Source organism: Symphodus melops (genome assembly GCF_947650265.1).
Source record: "Symphodus melops genome assembly, chromosome: 23".
Lineage (NCBI taxonomy): Eukaryota > Metazoa > Chordata > Actinopteri > Labriformes > Labridae > Symphodus > Symphodus melops.
The window spans coordinates 4,426,982-4,445,057 of NC_136713.1; the positions used below are offsets into that span (position 1 = coordinate 4,426,982).

At 43.5% G+C, this 18,076-nt stretch overlaps 1 protein-coding gene across 1 annotated transcript in view; it reads right to left on the minus strand.

Annotated features, from left to right (window-relative positions):
- LOC306818369 (sodium-driven chloride bicarbonate exchanger-like) overlaps positions 1 to 18,076 on the minus strand; it is a 33,373-nt gene extending 15,297 nt beyond the window's left edge. The window contains 8 exon segments of the mRNA XM_079335927.1: positions 103 to 263; positions 495 to 636; positions 795 to 938; positions 4,126 to 4,207; positions 14,657 to 14,686; positions 16,668 to 16,778; positions 17,408 to 17,577; positions 17,944 to 18,076. Of these exon segments, the coding sequence (XP_079192053.1) occupies positions 103 to 263; positions 495 to 636; positions 795 to 938; positions 4,126 to 4,207; positions 14,657 to 14,686; positions 16,668 to 16,715 (607 nt within the window). The 5' untranslated portion in view covers positions 16,716 to 16,778; positions 17,408 to 17,577; positions 17,944 to 18,076.

An 18,076-nucleotide genomic window follows, 5' to 3' on the forward strand; every position in this document is an offset into this window, starting at 1 on the left:
GATACAAAGCTACGAGACAAAGAGGCCGGATAAGAAAGCCTTGGGGGACTCCTCATGGAGCTGAACAACATCGAGGTTCATTTCTCAACTCCTGGCGTTCACCTGCGATCTCCTCCAGCGAGTTGGCCCTCATGTCCAGCATCACGGTGCCGTTCATGATGCAGCTACGGAGCTCAAAGAGACTGTGTAGGGACAGGGTGGCTACGTAAGGTTTACTCCACCGCTCTCCACCATCCTCCACATCCTCCTCAAACTTAAGCCACCTGCAGATGTTAAAAAGACAACTTATTAGATTCATGTATTTGTCCAAAGTAAAGGAGAAACTGATTTCGTAACTTCAGGGTATCATGAGAGGTATGGCACGATAACGGCCCTTTGATAAGAGCTTGCAGTCGATACAAACAGAATCCAACTCTCAGGTGCAACAGAAAATTTAAAAAAAACACAGTGCAGCACGCCAGACACAGCCCACGTGTTCAACTGCATCGGTGTACCTGGCTGTCTCTTTCCATTCGGCGTCCTCGCCCTCCCTGAGGCAGATTTCATCCAGCTCGGTGAACAGGGCGTGGGGGATGTGCTCCTCGTCGCCATCCTCTGTCCCCAACAGGAACTGCACCCTCTGAGCGGGCGTGTCTGCTGCAGCGATTAGCACAGGCGGAAGACAAGTGGAGATAGCGAGAGGAATGGAGAAAAAAAAAGAATCTATATGTGTGTTTTTTTAAACATACACTACAAAGTAAATGGATGAAAACGTCAAGAAATACGACTTGAGTTAGTCCATTGTGAAGACCTACTGTGTGAGGGTGATTCTCTCCCATCATCAGCTGATGAGTCCCTCTCCTTGGACCTCTTCCTGTGTCTGTGTCCGTGATGACGGTGACGTCTGTGTGACCTCCTGCCCAGAGGAACATGAACCCCAATGTAGAGAGTTCGGTGACCTGGACACAAAAGACAGAATACAGCATCTTCTTTAAACCAAAGAATAAATGAGTTTAAGCTCTTTCACTTTAGTTTTTTTTTTTTGTTTTCTTTGACCTGATTTCAGAGTGCTTCTTTATAATTGAACATGCTTCTTGCTTCAGTCTCCTTGCTCTGGGAATAGAAGGATCCTTCTTTGAGCAAGATGAAATCAAGATGTGTCTATAAATCATAGAAGCTGTCGTCGGGCTGGGATCAAGGTGGATATACTTTCAGTGCACAAAGCCACAAGAGCAATGAGAATGGGTGTTTGGCTGTTCGTACCTAAACAAATGAACACTGTGAAACAGCAACTAACCAAGCTAACCAGGTAACTCAAACTGTGTCGTTTCTAAAATGAGAAGCTGTCTTCCAACTTGAGAATAAGATAACATCTACAGAGAACAAATCATGAGTTTGGGATGCTAAAGGGATGTCGTGCAACACGATCACAAGGGCGTTCCTCTGATGTGTGTGTCTGTGCGTGTGTTTGCATCCACAGGGTCAGCGTGAAGATAACGCGAGCTGACTGTTTTCTCGGTTACTGTGGCCTCGCTGCCCGGGCGCAACTTCCTTCTCAAAGGCTCTCAGCTCTCTTGCTGGACAAAGACAAGACACCCTGTTTCTTTTATTTCTGTGCTTCTGCACCATAAGCGGCGCCACAGCGTTGAGGGAATGTGACACCACATGATATAATTTAATACATCATTTAAGGACAAAACTATAACAGATCCCAAAGGAGTCTCCTTTACTCAATGAAACCGTTTGTGCAGGTTCAGAAGTAAAAGAGCTAATTCTGTTTCATCATTGTGTATTTTCATTTAGTCTGAGGAGAAAATGCCTTCAACTGCTTCCACTTGCTGGGAGACGTAAGTAATCACATTATAGCACACTAAATCAGGTTCAAGCAGACGCACAGACACAGCACAGTCACCTCAGAGACGCTGCTCAGAAACTCCCTCCATATCTTCCACCAATAGGAATCCAGGATAGAGGTTAAGCGAGGTCTCAGAGGATGGAATGAGATTCTAACAATCTGTCAAAAAGCATTTGGGGAGGGTCTCTGACTGTCTGTCTGTGATTCATCCAGAGCTCATTGAGTACATTATTAATGTTAGAAGTGCAGGAAAGAGAAGAGACTGACTTTGCACATTCAGCAGAGTTACAATGACGCCACATGCAGGTAGACAGAAACAATAAGGTATGGAAGGAACGGAGGACAGTAGCGCTGGAGCTTTAAAATTCATGAGTCAAAACTCATGAGTGGCGGGCTTGACAAAAATAGCTCTCCTCCCCGAGGCCCGCACTACTGCTGATGTCACAGAATGTCTTTTCTCTTCTCTTCTGCCGCCACGAATCAGTGGCTTTCACTCCGTCGAGCCTTGAATTCATGCAGCGCTGGCTGTGTTTTGCTTAAGTCTGCGTGTGTATTCATGTATGTGCTGCTTTCCGTCGCTATTCTGATTGACTTGAGGGTTGTGAAAGATTTTCTTACAAAACTGTCGCTCGGATGTGGCCGCACGGTGACGGATAAGAAGAGTTCTCCAGGCTACAGTTAGTGCATTCAATTTCTCCCATTTTTGGAATTGTAAAACATATTATAATAAAACATATTATATAGGATGATCCACAGCCAATCAGAGAACACATTACAGTGTCAATGAGATTTTTTTAAATACTTATCCTTTAACTATAACATGCAGAAGAAAAGAATCTGTCATAGGAACTTAAAATAGCTACAGAGTCAGAATCGAAGCATGTCATTCAAACCTGTGATAGTATTTGGGAATGAGGAAGCAGGTGAGTGTTTGAACTGAAAGCAGCTGTGACGTTCGGAGCGAGATAGCTTCAGAGCGTCTCGTCCTCCTGCGTGGTGCTGACGCAGTGTCAGCGTTACCTCAGCTCCAGACAGAGAGCGAGTCATTAGAGCGGCCATCATCCGAGGATGAGGCTCCGTGACATGAAAGCAGCACCTCAGGATCAAAGAGTGACAGCTGTGCTGGCTGCTTAGGTGACTGTCGCATGGCAACAAAAGTAAAAAGGCGGATTCAGACAGAGGAAGCTATTCAGCTTCACTGATGTTATAAACGTTTTGTGCGAGTTGTAAAACACTCAAACATGCTTACATATATCTTGAATGATGTGACTTCCCCATCCTCAGCCCTTATTTTTGAATGTAGTATCCCTTCCCTCAGTTTGCCTGGCCTTCTTCTGTTTCTATTTGTGTCCCCGAGCATCGCTCAACAACACCCGGATGATGCGACTGAACATCAGTTCAGCAGGGTTAGACACGCAGGCGGGGAGATAGTAGCAGCAATAGTAGGTGCAAATGATATGCTTCTATCAGAGAGCATGTTCTAGTGCTGCAGCATCACAAAAACAAACAAACCATTGTAAGGTGGCAGCTTTATGAAGAGGGAAGTTTAAAGATGGATCTGGATAATGCAAGCATTACAATTGGATTTCTTGTGTGTTTTAATGATATACAATCTCCCATGTTAATCCACACAATTAATTTAAATTAATTTTATTGGGGAAATCCACGTCTTTTCATCCTCCTTCAGAAAGAGTCACATTTTCGTTTTAACCAACATAAAAAGGCCAAAGGTACAATGGAAACCATCACTTTATTTATTGTATTTTTTTATGGGGGGGGGGGGGGGGGGGGGGATTTCTTTTGCAATGTTTTACACATAAAGCTTAGCGTTTCCTCAGACGGTGTGTAAGCCTGGGCAGGGTCTTTTGACTCCCTTCTAAAAGTGCTTTATTTAAGTTCAAGCATTAAAGAGTCAAGAGCCTCGTAAAAAAGTTATTTTTCTCTGGGAGAAGATTATATTCTCTCATTTCCAATTTTGAATGGACGGACTAAGACGGTCAAAGGAATTATCAGTTAATCTTTTGGTTTGCTATTTTAAACCTGTGATGGGAACGAGAGATTTACTGTTTGAATATTTAGGAGGCACAGAAGCATTATTAGGAATAATACGGACATGCAATGTCGCAGATATAGAAACAGCCTATTTGTTTGGAGCCTGAGCAGGACTCACTCTGGAAGGGTATTTCCCCCACATCAGTGTGCTTGTTTATTAAATACTTTTAATTTCCATTTCCTGTAAATCTCACCGAAGAATATGGCATTAAATCCAAAGTTTTTAAAGACTTATTTACCTTCGAGTTCTTCCTTCTCAAAGTTGGTGTTGAGCATGGAGCGCGTGCCCCCGCGGTCAACAACTGCCTCCTCATCAGTTCTCTAGAAGAGACACGCACAGACATCCAGGATTAACATTCAACATGTAAAAAAACGTCTCTTTATTTATTTCTCACAAAGATTCACACACACACGTGCCCGAAGCATTGATTCATACAGAAGACATCACGTGTTCTGTGTGTATGTTTCAAACTGAAAGATTTCTGAATCCTTCTCAGGCATCTTTCTGTCCTCACCGAAGCAAAAACAATATTTCATTTAAATGCAACAAGTTGTTACGTAAGAGCACCCTGACAGCGCTCGCCATCGCCAAGTCGGAGGCTGAATCCTGAAAGAAAAACACACACACACACACACACACACACACACACCGACAAAAACTCAGCATTACAACACAAACTTGCACTGACTGTCACCACTCAATCACCATGGCAACAAAGGGCAGCCAATCGCAAAATTGCAAAAGCCACCTTGCTCACCTCCTCAGAGCCAGATTAGGCTGTTTGAGTCATGGTGTTAACAGGGCTGCATCACTGTGTGTTCACCCACAGTGATGTAAACGCTCGGCCTAACACAACCTTTCTCAAGTGTACGGGCGACAGCTGATGCATGATACATGAGACAAAGTGCTTTTTCTGGTAACTCTGTGCCAAAGGTAGATCTGACCTTGAAGCTTTCACACAGGCTCTGGTGAATGCTTACACTGTTTTTTTATTTATGATAAAAACACAAGTGTTTTGTAGATTTTGTTGAGTTTTATCTGTTTCCCCTGGATGGACCCTCAATCATCGAAAAACTGGTACACCAAGTAAAGACCCCCAAGTACAAACAGAAAAGACATGGGATGGGATGCACAATGCAATACAGTACAATAGGACCCGATATGAGACTAGACCATAGCATCAATACAAGTGCAGTCTGATGAGATTGGGTACAATACAATGTGGTTTAGTAACGACGTGAGGCTGCATGCATCCAGTCACACACGACTCGCTCGCTCGGAGAGATTTTTCAGCCATTATCGCTGGAGTCATTTCAGATGAGAGGAAATAAAATGTTGAGAATACTTTCTTACAAAGTCAGATGAACCCTTAACATGTTGTCATTGGACTGTGACGGCATCACATGTGGAGGAAATGGATATAGACTAGTATTTGTTTTCAGACAACAGTTTTGAAGCTGTGAGTTTGTCATCTTTCACAAAGGTAAAAAACCTAAAGATTCAATATGCTAACATTAACAATCAGCTGGTGTCCCTGTATTTCCAAGAGAAGGTTCTTCAACAACACAGAAAATGTGCTAAACTGCATTGTGACACGCAGAAGGGGCCGATGCTTACCATCAATCTCTGATCCTGAGAGATTAAGCAAGAGCAGTGGTGGGAGGACACACACACACACACACACACACACTGAGACACACACACATGGTTTACCATGTGAGAATCTACGCAGTGTGTGGACAGATGCTGAGGGCTGACATGGTGGGCTTACTGTACATGCCGAGGGACATTAACCCAGCAAGTGCTCATGCTGTCATAGACATGCAAACAGACCCAGATGAGTGTTTATTGTGACGTCCCTGCAGACAGATGACAGATGGTTAATGATAATCTGGAAGACTTGACATGTTATTAATGTGTTAATTTTGTCATTATCCCAGCATTTGCACTCTAAATCACTCTTATCCAACCCGTCGCAGACTCAGAACGACCACTGCACGCTATCTACCAAGAGAGAAATCTCTGACTGAATCAGCACTCAACACAGAGTATTTACACTTCAATGACAGAGGGGCCAAAAACAGGCTGTATTTTTGAGCTTTTATGGACCTTGTGGAGGTGCAGGGGGCAGCAACCATGTGAGTGTTTCTGACAGGCATGGGAGAGGAGCAGGGGGTTGAAACTGCTGGTCGGCCCTGCAGGTCCCCGGGGAGACCCTCAGTTTTAGAAACACACTGTGTCTCCCTGTCCCCGGTCCATGAGAGGTAAACAAATATAAATACAGCTTGTACGCAGTTCAAAGCTCTGACATGATGTGACCTGATGGCAACAGGATGAGGACTTTAAAACCACTGTTGCATTAAACTGAATCAGACAAATACAAGTCGAACAGGTGCTGTGATAGCTGTGTCTCAGGTCCCCTTTATCTGTCCTGCATGTCCCCTGCATTGGTGCTGCACCACTCTTTCACTGTAACACATTTATAAGAGGGTAAAAACAGAGCAGCATTGGTAAATGATTTATGAGTGACAAACGTATTGATGTTAATAAGAAGAAAACTGGAAGTGCATGTTAACATTCATCACAGGCAGTATTTTCTCAGAAATAAAAGTGTATCTGGTGACTTTAATGTTCCACTAAATGATCTTTTATATCGCTCTATTATCTAATAATAGTTAGCGTGTCTTTGGAAATAGCATGAAATGGGTGGATTATTGTAATGTCATATAATCCAATTTCACACAGATATCTAATTATGTAAATAGTCGTCTAATTAACATCAAGCTGTGACTCCTTTCCAAGTTCTGATTTACCAACCTGATGCAAGTTTGAGAAGAAGTCTGCAGTATTGTGCATGAAGTATGTTTTTGTGCCTTGTTAAATTTATTTGTTTCTCTACTCTAAGGACTCGGTGCATTTATATAAAGCCTGATTAATTTTCCAAAAAGGTCAATATGTGGTTTTGATATATGTAAATCCAGATGCTATGCCCTTTTCTGCTCCGTACCTAACAAAGCTCTTCCCTGCATGCTGAGTGTGACAGCTGAGCCAGAATCCTCCTGCCTGCAGGTTCCTGCTTCTATTTATAGCCACCAGTTCCTCTACCTCATGATGCTGACCCCAGACCAGCGTTGAGAGTCACATCTCGGCTCACCAATCTGTGTGGAGATTAATCTGCCAGCCTTTATGGCGGGATAAAACCTCGTCTCTGACCATGGGATCAGTGATGGAGGGCCTTGTGTGGCGGAGTGAATTAAATCAGACGTTTCTCTGTTTCAATGATGAAGGCTTCATCGGGGGAATGGTAGCATGGACCACGTGACCAAGACCCCAGGGGGGAGTTGGGAATGTCGAGGGGAGGAGAAGGAGTAGATGCACAGAAACACGTTAATGTATGTTTACATTTAATTTTCACTATAAGCCTCTTTTCTTTGACATTGGGATGTATGAGTGTGTATGAGTCAGACTCAAACAGGCTGAACATGTGGGGACACATAGGGATACAACTGATGTACAGTATAGACCCACTAATGCATACAGCGCTGTGCTGTGGAGTAGAAGAGAGGATGGATAAACAGTGGGGTAAAGGCTTCAGGCATTGACACGGACCGAGGGCCAGAGGATGTTATTAATGTCACACAGTGTGCATGTGTGTTAATGTGTGTGCGCACAGTGGAAGAATTTGTGCAGCGATGCTAAGTAGAGCATCATGACCTTCATGGGAGAGGCTTGACATTGGGCTGCTGCATCTGATTTTAGCTAAATGCACATCGTGTGTAGACATACTGTATGCAGTTACATAATCGACCTGCTCTGCCATTTATAATATTGCTTGAGATCTACATGTAGGTTAATCAGTTTTTACATTCATCTGGTGCTTACTGTTGCTATTTTTAGTTTATAGGAGCAGCATAAGATGGACGCTTTTGGGGTTTGTGTGGAGCTCAGTTTGCAGAGCAGGCAACCCATGAACAGAGGCGAGACGAACTAGACGCAGGTTCGACTCCCGATCTTAAGAAAAGGTAAATGTTTGGCTCGAAGCTGACTGATATGTACTGTTAGCATTAAGTCACTATATAAACTCCTAGCTAAAGCTAATGTTAGCTCATCTGTGAAACGACACCAATATAAAAACCAAACTACTAGACAGTGACACTTGAGGCTGGAGTTACATTCAAGCCTTTGCCATAAAGTTCATAATAATGTGATAATGAGTGTGGGCTCATGCGTGCATGGAGTCGAGAGGCTTGATTGGTTTCATAAAACGTGGTCGAGTGCAGACACTGGTCGGTACAGCTGCTTATTTCTTTTTCAGAGCTCATGACTGATGACTGTCAGGACCTGAAGAAAGTGGACAAAAATACCTACCTTGCCTTTAATCTTTTTTAATACACAACGGTAGTCTGGCAGTGTGCTTTGGTGTCTCTGACCGAAGAAAATCCACCTGAACATTTAGTTCCCAGTTCCAGTCAGAATGTGGGCACTTGGTTATTTGTTTTCCCCAAACATTTATACTAAGAAGACCCAGCTAACAATGACGCTCCAGTTGTTGTTTTCTCTCCTGAGCAGTCACACACACACACACACACACACACACACACACACACACACACACACACACACACACACACACACACACACACACACACACACACACACACACACACACACACACACACACACACACACAATACATTTAGAGAGAAACCAAATCTCCACAATAGCCAGAATCCCCAAATCCCTCAAAGGATTAGCAGCAGTGTTCCCCTCTGAAAACAGGTGTCCCTGGAAGTCCTGGATCTAGAATTACAGGAGTCCAAGTAGTTAAAGCCATGAACAGGTTTCCCACAGGTTGATATATTATCTGTTATCAACATATTAAAGTCCTAAAAAGCCTCATCTCAGCAGGTGTCTTGGTCAATGTTCGCTTTGCGTTGCATTTCCAGGGAAACACTGCAGGCATTCCCGAAACCAATTCATCCACCACCAACTCTCAACACCTGATTTCACACCTCAGGGTGCTACACGTGCACTACTCGTCACAACCACTCTTTCTAATGAGTTTCTTGTCACACAGTGTCGGGGAGGATCGAGTAATTGACCAGAACCGGGCCCACACAAAGCCAGTGTGTCCTTAGAAATCACTGAGCAGTCCCGTCCCTCGCCTGATGATTACCACAGTAAATCTGCTATCGTGGGAGAGCAAAGACTGTGAAAATATCTGAACAGAACAATCTGTCCTTTTCCCTGTGCATCCTCGTGCTGAGTGATAATCCCACTCACTGCATCACTGAACATTCATTCATCATTTTTGACTTAACGTGGATATTAAAGACGTGTCCTCGCCTAAATCCTGTACACGACATCTTGTATTCTATCTGGGACCAATACAACCTTAAAATAAACCGGGCCAGCAGTGACGGTGACCTGATACGAGTCCGCTTGAACGCCTCTCCTCGTCTTACATTTACATCTCTACATCCTCCTCTACAATGTGCTTCACTTTCCTCCTCACGCGGTCCCCTCTGTGTTGATGCAGTTAAAGGTGAAAGCCTCTTCACTGACACTTGTACAAAGTGACAGCCCAGTCAGCGTTTGTTAACATGTCCAGCACCCAGCCTGCACTGTGGAAGACTGTAATTCAGCTTGGCATATCACACTGTACAGCCTGGAGCTACTGTAGGAGCTCACACTGTTGACTAATATTGTTTGGAAGACTCCAGGAATAGTTTCAAGAAACTTTTAATGACCACCAGTGGCCTTTTCGTTTTAAGAAGTACTCCACCGGTTTTGCGTACAGACTGCCTTCTTTGCTACAAGGACTCAAGGGTATTGAAGTATTTACATCTGGCACAAGTGTGACTCTGTACATGGGGCACCTCCTCTACAAGCTGAGCTACAACCCACTTCCTGTTGTTTGAAGGGCATTGTTCAGGTTAAAACTCTTTCTTCATTTTTTAATTTAACAGCAAAACTTAATTGCCATAACGGCCCTCTAAGGATGCCTGGTGACTGCTATAGACTAATATTGAGTTTATATGATTGAAATGTGAAGAGCCCTCAGAATTAAAGGATGTCATAGTTTCAGGGGAGACATTTGCCACGACATTTTGTCTACTTTGATCATTTTTAGTATTCCAGTGAGGGCACAAGCAAACACAGACACATTTGAACTCAATGTTTTACAAAGGCAAAAAGAAACCCTTTTAATCTGGCCAAGTGACGTGAGGATGAAAACGGCTTTCAAGCTAAAACTCCGACTTTCAGTGTAAGAGACAGTCGTGGTGGCATTTGGAATAAAGATTTGTCTGCAGAACAAAAACAAAAGTACATTTTTGTTGTCATAGGCTCGTATTTCTTCCAGCCCATGAGAGGGAAAACACAAGACGTAATGGACTAAAATCACGTCAGTAAATGCAACACTAGCTGAGCATATTAACTATCCAGTGATGTTATTTTGCATGGGGAACTGGTAATAAAACAACACAGAGGACATCTTCAAGTGTCAACACCAGATTTGCCTGAGAGTTTATTTTCCATATTCTTTGCCAGAATAAATCACAGTCCTATTGATTCTCAGCGGCTCCTTTCCAGGAATCTGTGCACATTACCACACGGTCTCGGGGAGGAAGATATGTGACCTCATTTCTCTGTTCTTCAGTGATCTCTCCTGAGGATCTCAAAGCAGCAGGGATGATGAATGTTTACATTACTATACCTTGAGATCCAGGCCATTGGATGTACTAGGAAAGTCACATCAATTGTACTAAATTAAGCGCATACATTCTCCACAGTAAGCCCCTCCCACGTGGCATTTCATGCAAAATCCTTAAGACAGGGTTTTAATATCTATCCGTCTATTTATTTCAATCTATTTGAGTGAGCGCTCTACATGTGCTAAAAGCCAGAGTGACTCTATAGCTGGTAGCAAGCTAAAAGCTACGAGATGGATTATAAGCAGTCGTACAAGCTCGGCGATTCGCTGATGGCTTCTGTTGTCATGGATTTCATCCCTACAGATGGCCATGGTTACCGTGGCAATGACAGCAGGATCAGCATCGGCAGCATCACAGTGAGGAATATGCAAAGCACACCGGGACCATCGTCCCTACATCATCACAACCTCGTCTGACACAAGCTTTGATTTGACATCCTGTGAGCCTGACAAGCAGCGAGACATGAGAAGAAAAAAAAATGATGTGAAACTGTTAAAAAAGATTTGATGTAACTGTTTGTCCCTCAGAGATCACCAGGGTTAGTTCAGCGGGTCTAAGCTCCTCTCACGCCCCAGAACGGCAGCTCCATCTGTCAGCCAACCTCCCCGGGACCTTTCGCATGCACATCAAAATGACCGGCCCTCTCTGCAGCAACTATACGTACATTTAGATCATGCAGGTGAAGGAACAGACTACCTTTCTGTCATTGATGCTGCTAATCTCAATCCCACAACAAGACTGCATCAAAAAAAGTCTAGAGCCTGACTGATCAACAAATCTACATTTATCATTCTCCTCACTGGTGGCTAACTATTTCCAATTCAGAGTGGAGCAGAATCAGACAATGTCTCATCCTCTTACATCCTATTTTTATTTTTGCATGATCAAAGAAACCTACCTGATAAATAAATCCCTTACTGTGGTCCACTGTCAGCATGGTGCTCCTCCTGTAAGGATGCCCGCTATTTCCCCTTGCGGCAATGGTAAGACGAGAGGCTAAGGCTCAGGGCCTGAGCCCCACTTTGACACAGACTGTCTGTTTCTTGTGGTGAAAAAGAGTCAGAGAGAAGAGTAGAAAGTGATAGCTCCACAGTGGGGTTATAAGTTGAACCCTCTCCTTTTCCTCAGCTGCTTTCCTCAGCCGCTCCTCCCATGCTGGAGCATGGCAGCAACCTCACTCTGAAATCTCAACATAAAAACAAAAGCAGAGAGCTCGTCGCAGCTCCGGCTCTGTCTCTGTCTCTCCCTCTCTGCCTCCGACGGCTTTCATCCAGGGTAGCATCAAATGTTTCTGACAAGCGTCCATCCGCCAATCCCCCCAGAGAGATTAGCGCTCTGACATCACTGATGCTGTGCCGTGCACAGTCCAGCTCTGCTGAGCCTCAGATTGCTGTGGCTCTGTTACCTAAGAGGAGCCTGAGGTCGCAGGGAGTCAAGCAACACCATCTAGCATGAGGGGTCTTCACAGAGCCTGGCATCAGCTGCACGTGCTGCACTCACACACAGCTCAACGAGGAGAGGGCTGGCGCTGCAGTCTTACTCTATACAGTACATGCATCTTTAAAGTGTGTGCATCTGTGTGTGAGTCTGCACAACCTACCTTAGGCAAAGAAGCTGCTCTCAGGTTGTGCATTGTCAGCGATACTGTGATCCAAGCACGGTGTGCTAGAAACACATCTGGAAGATTAGGCAGCTATTTTTGGCTTTATGTCATCTAATCTTTTTGGAAGTTTTTATATCATCACTTAATATTCTTGATAATGATAAAGAAACTTCTCATTTAACTACTCTTTTCTTCGTCCCATCTGCCTGTAAGAAAGCTCACTCTCTACCTTTCTCTATGCCCTCCTCATCATCCTCTCCGCTGACACTGCTATAATTAACCATGCAAAGGGAGCACAGCCGTTTCAAGCTCCTAGCTGCGGCTGCAGGGAGGCTTCCTGCCCGCCCGCCTGCCTGCCAGTTTTACACAGTTGGATCACCAAATTAACCAGCGATTTCTCACTGATCCAAGAACACCATGCTCAAAAGAACAAGGCCAGGCAGCTCGGTTAGACTTCCTCCATCTGTTCTTGCTCATCTTCTCCAGTTTAGACAACGACCCAGCCCTAACTGGTCAGCCTGGCAGAGAGCCTGCTGTTATGTCAGGACGACACCAGTCAATCCATCCAGGAACAGGTCCACTTGAGTTCAATTCAACATGAGGTTGAGAGATAGGAGTTTAAGCCGAGCAACTGATCGAGCTCAGTGGACGTCACTCTGCACCACAGTCTGGACTTCATTTTGAATTACGTGCAAAAATAATCATGATGGTCGGCCCAAAGTTTGAAAAACTAAGATTCATCACAGCAAGGCTAACGATGATTAACCAGCTAACTCACAAACAGGCAACACATGGGAAACAGATGCAAAACATAAGGACAGTTTTGTCTTTCACCTATCGACTAAATACTTCAATACCCACAAGTCCTTGTGGCAACACAAGTCACTTACAATATCTCTACTAGTAAGAAATGTAATAAAACAGTAAAGGTAAACATTTATTTAAAAAAAAAAAGAAGCAAGAAGTCAGTCATATCGAATCAAAACGACTCAAAAGTACAAATCCAAGAGGGTAAGAAAAAGTGTTAAAAATTCAAGATTTCTTTATTTTATTCCAAGGAACTTTTCCTCAAAAGTGGAAGATTTTAGGGATTAACACAGCAGTGATCTAAAAACAAATGTGACAAATCTCCCGGCATCCTCACAATATTCTCGGTAGGTAGGAGTTCCAAGTTCAAGTAAGGCAAGGCTCCACAGTTTGGCCACTGGCACACGCTTTGTGCTGAGCCTTGTCCTCACTCTGGCTCTCAGCCCACAGTTGCATAAGCAATATTTTGTCAGAACAGATGACATGCATGCATCTCAACCTCTCTGTACGGCTGGCTTGATTGTCTGTTTACACTTGTTCCCGGTGAGCTCCTCAGAGTCTTCTCACTTAATTCCCATTATCTATTATTTACCCAGCGTGATGTGTCGCTGCCAGATGCATAGTGACATGTGCCCTGATGGTGATTTAAAATAAATGACATCTGCTTCACAAGCCGGCTAATAATAGGTATGAACGAAGGAAAAAAACCAGTGGTGTTATTCTACTGTAGATTACAGATTACTAGATGAACAGGGCAGTATTTGATTGTATGATTCATTACTTTCACTTAGTTAATATACCATTACATCAGTACGAGAAGCACAAGTGAAAGTTTGTTGGGAGGTAGACTATAAATGTTCTTCAAACATTTAAAGTAACAGTCACTTTTCTTTGCATTCATTCCCCCTGTGATAGATTGATGATAACTGTTCATGTATTTTATAGCTGAAGCTTCTTGAATGAAGCCAGTTTTATTTCCTTACGTGCAGTTTGTACAGTGTTTCTCGATCAACAACAACATAAATGAGAGGATCAGACATTAAATGAAGGGAGAGGAGTTACAAGTGTTGCTTCTTCATGTGGTAGAGGGAACTTTACCTCTTCTATCGCCTACACTAATCAAAGAGCTTTCCATCTTTATGACAGAAATGTCTCTCTGTTCCTGGGCATCCAGAAGTTGAAAAGGTTGAGAACCGTTGACAGTGTCATGCATGTCAGAAAGCTATATGAAGAACTTATAAGGAGATACGTATACACATGAAAACGTAAGTACTGCTTGATGCAATTTACAGCTTAATACCACACAATCTGCACTGTAGGTATAGTTTACATATTCTCTTTTCTTTTACTCTTGGTGCTTTAAGTAGCAAACTATTGAATCACTCTATAACAGTGGATTATTAAAATGATTAACTTGCTTCAGTGTAAGTTCAGAGTCATTTCATGTGACCTCTGTGTTATTACTATTGCTGTGCCCTTCAGACTTTTTCTCTTATTGATCTTTTTGTATTGGCCCCCAGTGTTTTAAACCAGTCTTATTGACACGGAGTTACTCACACGGAGTTATCGTTGTTGCTTCTGGGGAATTCGAGGTTATATTTTGCGAGTCAGACAAAGAGTAGAAGAAGAAGAATTGTACTCACCACGTCTTTGCTCTCTTGGGGACTCTGGTCCTGCAAGCCAAAGAACAAGGAGGAAACAGTCAACAGGACAAAAGAAAGGCTGGTGGATATTTGGATATGTGCATGTGGATGCTCTATAAAGAAATCCCTGAACATGTAGTGAACTTGTCTCAGCTCAAAACAATCATCACTAGCCATGATGCGTTCATGGTCAATCCTTCCTGCTGTAAATCAAACATACTCTCATGCTTGACCTTGGGAAGCGTGTGACCTGCTCGGATGAGAGTCAGATGGGTTCGTTGTGTTGCGACATTCTGAGGAATCCCTGAGATCCTCACCATGCTAACACCTCAGATGCACGTAGGCATCCTGGTGAAACTATGGCAACGCATTAGCTTGCTGTGTGGGCGGAAGGACGACGGGGGTACTGTAGCAGCGGCGAGTTACAATAAGAGGAAATCTACCACGCTGCATGGAGACTGCAGGGGAAGCAGAGCAGCCATCCCACGCCACATCAGCCCCCGGCATGCTTCCATGTGAGCTCTGAAAAGTCCTCATGTAACATGTCCGCAAATAGAACAAATAACAAGGGTATTGATTTGAATCAGGAGCAATCGTTGCTGTTTAACATGGTGAGCACAAAGCGATGTGTTTCAGGTTCCTCCTCTGTGAATCGAAGGCACGGAAGGCAGCAGACATTTTTCCCTCCGTCTCCACACAGCCTCACCTGAATGCTAATGAGGGGATGCTGACCGCAGAAGAGGGCTCTGCCTTCCGGAGGACCAATGTGTTATGTTTAAAATCCTGCCAGTGGTTATAAAAGGCTCGTACCATAGGGCGACACGTATATGTCTATTTTTTTGTTTCTTGTCTTTGCCCTGCAGTACAACCAGTTTGAGCCCATTAAAACAAATGTAAATACTGCTTTCCTGTCACATTTGACTGGTTTGTTGTTCTCATCTTTGTTGCATGTTACATCTGATCACTCCGTCCTCTGCACTACTTTTCCAGTTTGGTCCCAATAACATCTGACCTGTTGTTTCCCTGTTCCATCTCTAGTTTTCTTTTAACCTGTTGGTTACAAATGTTTTTCCTCCTCTATTTCACCTGTTGGCATCCTGTTATTTGTCCCCTTTAATTTGTTTTACCTAAATATGTGACCTGATTCTTCCCTGTTATCTTTCACGTCTTTGTTTCCTGTTTGTTCCATGTCGTATTTAGGTCTCTGTTTCATCCTGATCCCACACTGTTGAGAAGTTGTTTTAGAGAAATAACGACTTTGGGATGCTTGCACAGCACCTCTGATTCCACCAGAGGAGAGGGATAATAGCACCCTCATGTAAACTAAAAATTACATTTTTTAATCAAATTTCTGTTTGAATAAAACTTATAGGCCAAATGGGTTGTGAGTAACAGTTCAATGAAACTCAGCACGGAAAGATGGAGAGACAACAAGCTAGTTACATCAAACTGATGAGGCATATTACCTCCCTCACCGCCAGGATCAAACACTTAGGCTAATGTTCTCCTCACCGTGTTACATCTGAGGCAGGCAGATATGTAAGGCAACAGCTTGGCAGCAGGTCTTACAAACTGCACGTTTAAAAACGAGGTCGATGTGATTTGGCTGAAAGGCAACATGTTAAGGAGCCTTTGCGTGTGGTACAAATGAATGACTATAGCTGCGCGGTGTAACACTGTATCAACCTGTATCACAGTATGCCATCTGTGTGAAGGTGCAGGCGTTTATGGAGAAAGAAAAAATCGTTTGCACAGATATGAATTGTGCACACGATGTTGAGTATTCAAGGTGCGCAACATCCATGTTCGTCGTGATATCCATGAGACACGCAACCGGCAAAACAATCAAAATATGGGTCATTTTCAAATATAGATGTAAACCATGAATCATACACTGATGGGATGTTTAATCCAATCTGTTTCCTTCACTACATAAATATCTAAGCCGATGAACAGCAGTGCACATCAAATGCATCATAATCACAACAATAGCGTGTCAATGTGGTCTTACCGTTGGCAATAGCGGCTCCATTTGAGCTCCTTGATCCGTGATGTCCATCTTTTCTTCACCTCAGCTTCACAGTAGACACGTCGTGGTGCGCTGCTCCGCTTCTGTCAAACGCTGGTAGGAGACGAGGTGGAGTGTTGGTGATTAATTTTCTTTTCTTTTTTTCCCACCCCCTTTCACATTCACCGGCCGGGTTTTCTCAAATGGAGGTAGCAGAGCATTCCCGTCCTGCCCTACATAATTTACGCATGAAGGAGGGAGGTAGTGCTTCCCATAACACGCGTGTGCGCAGACTTTAGAAATTATGTGTTTGGTCTAATCCTCTATAAATATGTTTTCATATTAAATGTACTATGTACCCACCTACTTTGTATTTTGGGAATAATATCTTGCAATATGCTGATTATTATTGGGAAATTTGGTTTGTGAATTATGAATTTCAACCTCATTGCATTTGGGTTTCTTTATGCAATTTTCAACCAAGAGGCTGGAATAAATGGTCCCTTACAGAATTTAGATCCCCCTTTCAAGCTGCTATAACAATACAATCATGTTGCCATGACTTCCTACTGTAGACAACGTGCCTTGTTTGAGCTACCCATGTGATTTTTTTTTCTCTGAGCGAAGCCCTAAAAAAAGCCGCAGCCATCATTGTAATCAAAATTTTAACTGGCCACAGCTATAAATGTAGATTTTTATAGTATTATATGTTACAGTGGATAATCCTGGACACACACACACACACTCACACAGAAAAAAACAGCTGCAGCATCGCACAGGCCATCCCATCGTTATTTGTCCCTGCAGCAGCAGCAGCACGCAATGACGCACCGGCATCGGTCTCCAGATTACACCAGGCTGTTGGTGCAGAGATGATTATGCACTGGCGCCCTCTTCTGGTGAAATCTGCGTACTGTCAATAGCAGCTAGAGAATCAATACAATTTGATTTACCCCCAATGATTGTGACTAATTTAAAATCAGTGCTTTGGAGAAGCCTATTGTGATCAGTGTTGCAGAGGGAAAACACTTGCAGCAGTTTGAGTATGTTTAATAAAGCTGGTTGTTTGTAGTAGGTTTATGTTTTTTCATTGCGTCCACAGGATGAGGCAAAGATAATAAATTCACTGTTTATCACCACGGTCAATTTATATTCATAAAAGTGTCTTCTCAAATTATCATAATTAACTTTTCCTCAGTCTGGTGATATAACTACAAGCTGTCAAGAGTCATCTCTTGACTGACTTAAACAACTTTTGGTGTGCCTCGGTAAGTCCCACCTTGCATCAGCACCTGGCTGGAGAGTGGGGGGTCCAGGATGTTGTTGTTGATCCGGATCCGGATCCGCCCCAGTCAGGCGTCACAGCACCGACAAGATGGCCGAGAGGAGGGGACGAAAGTGAGGGAGGAAAC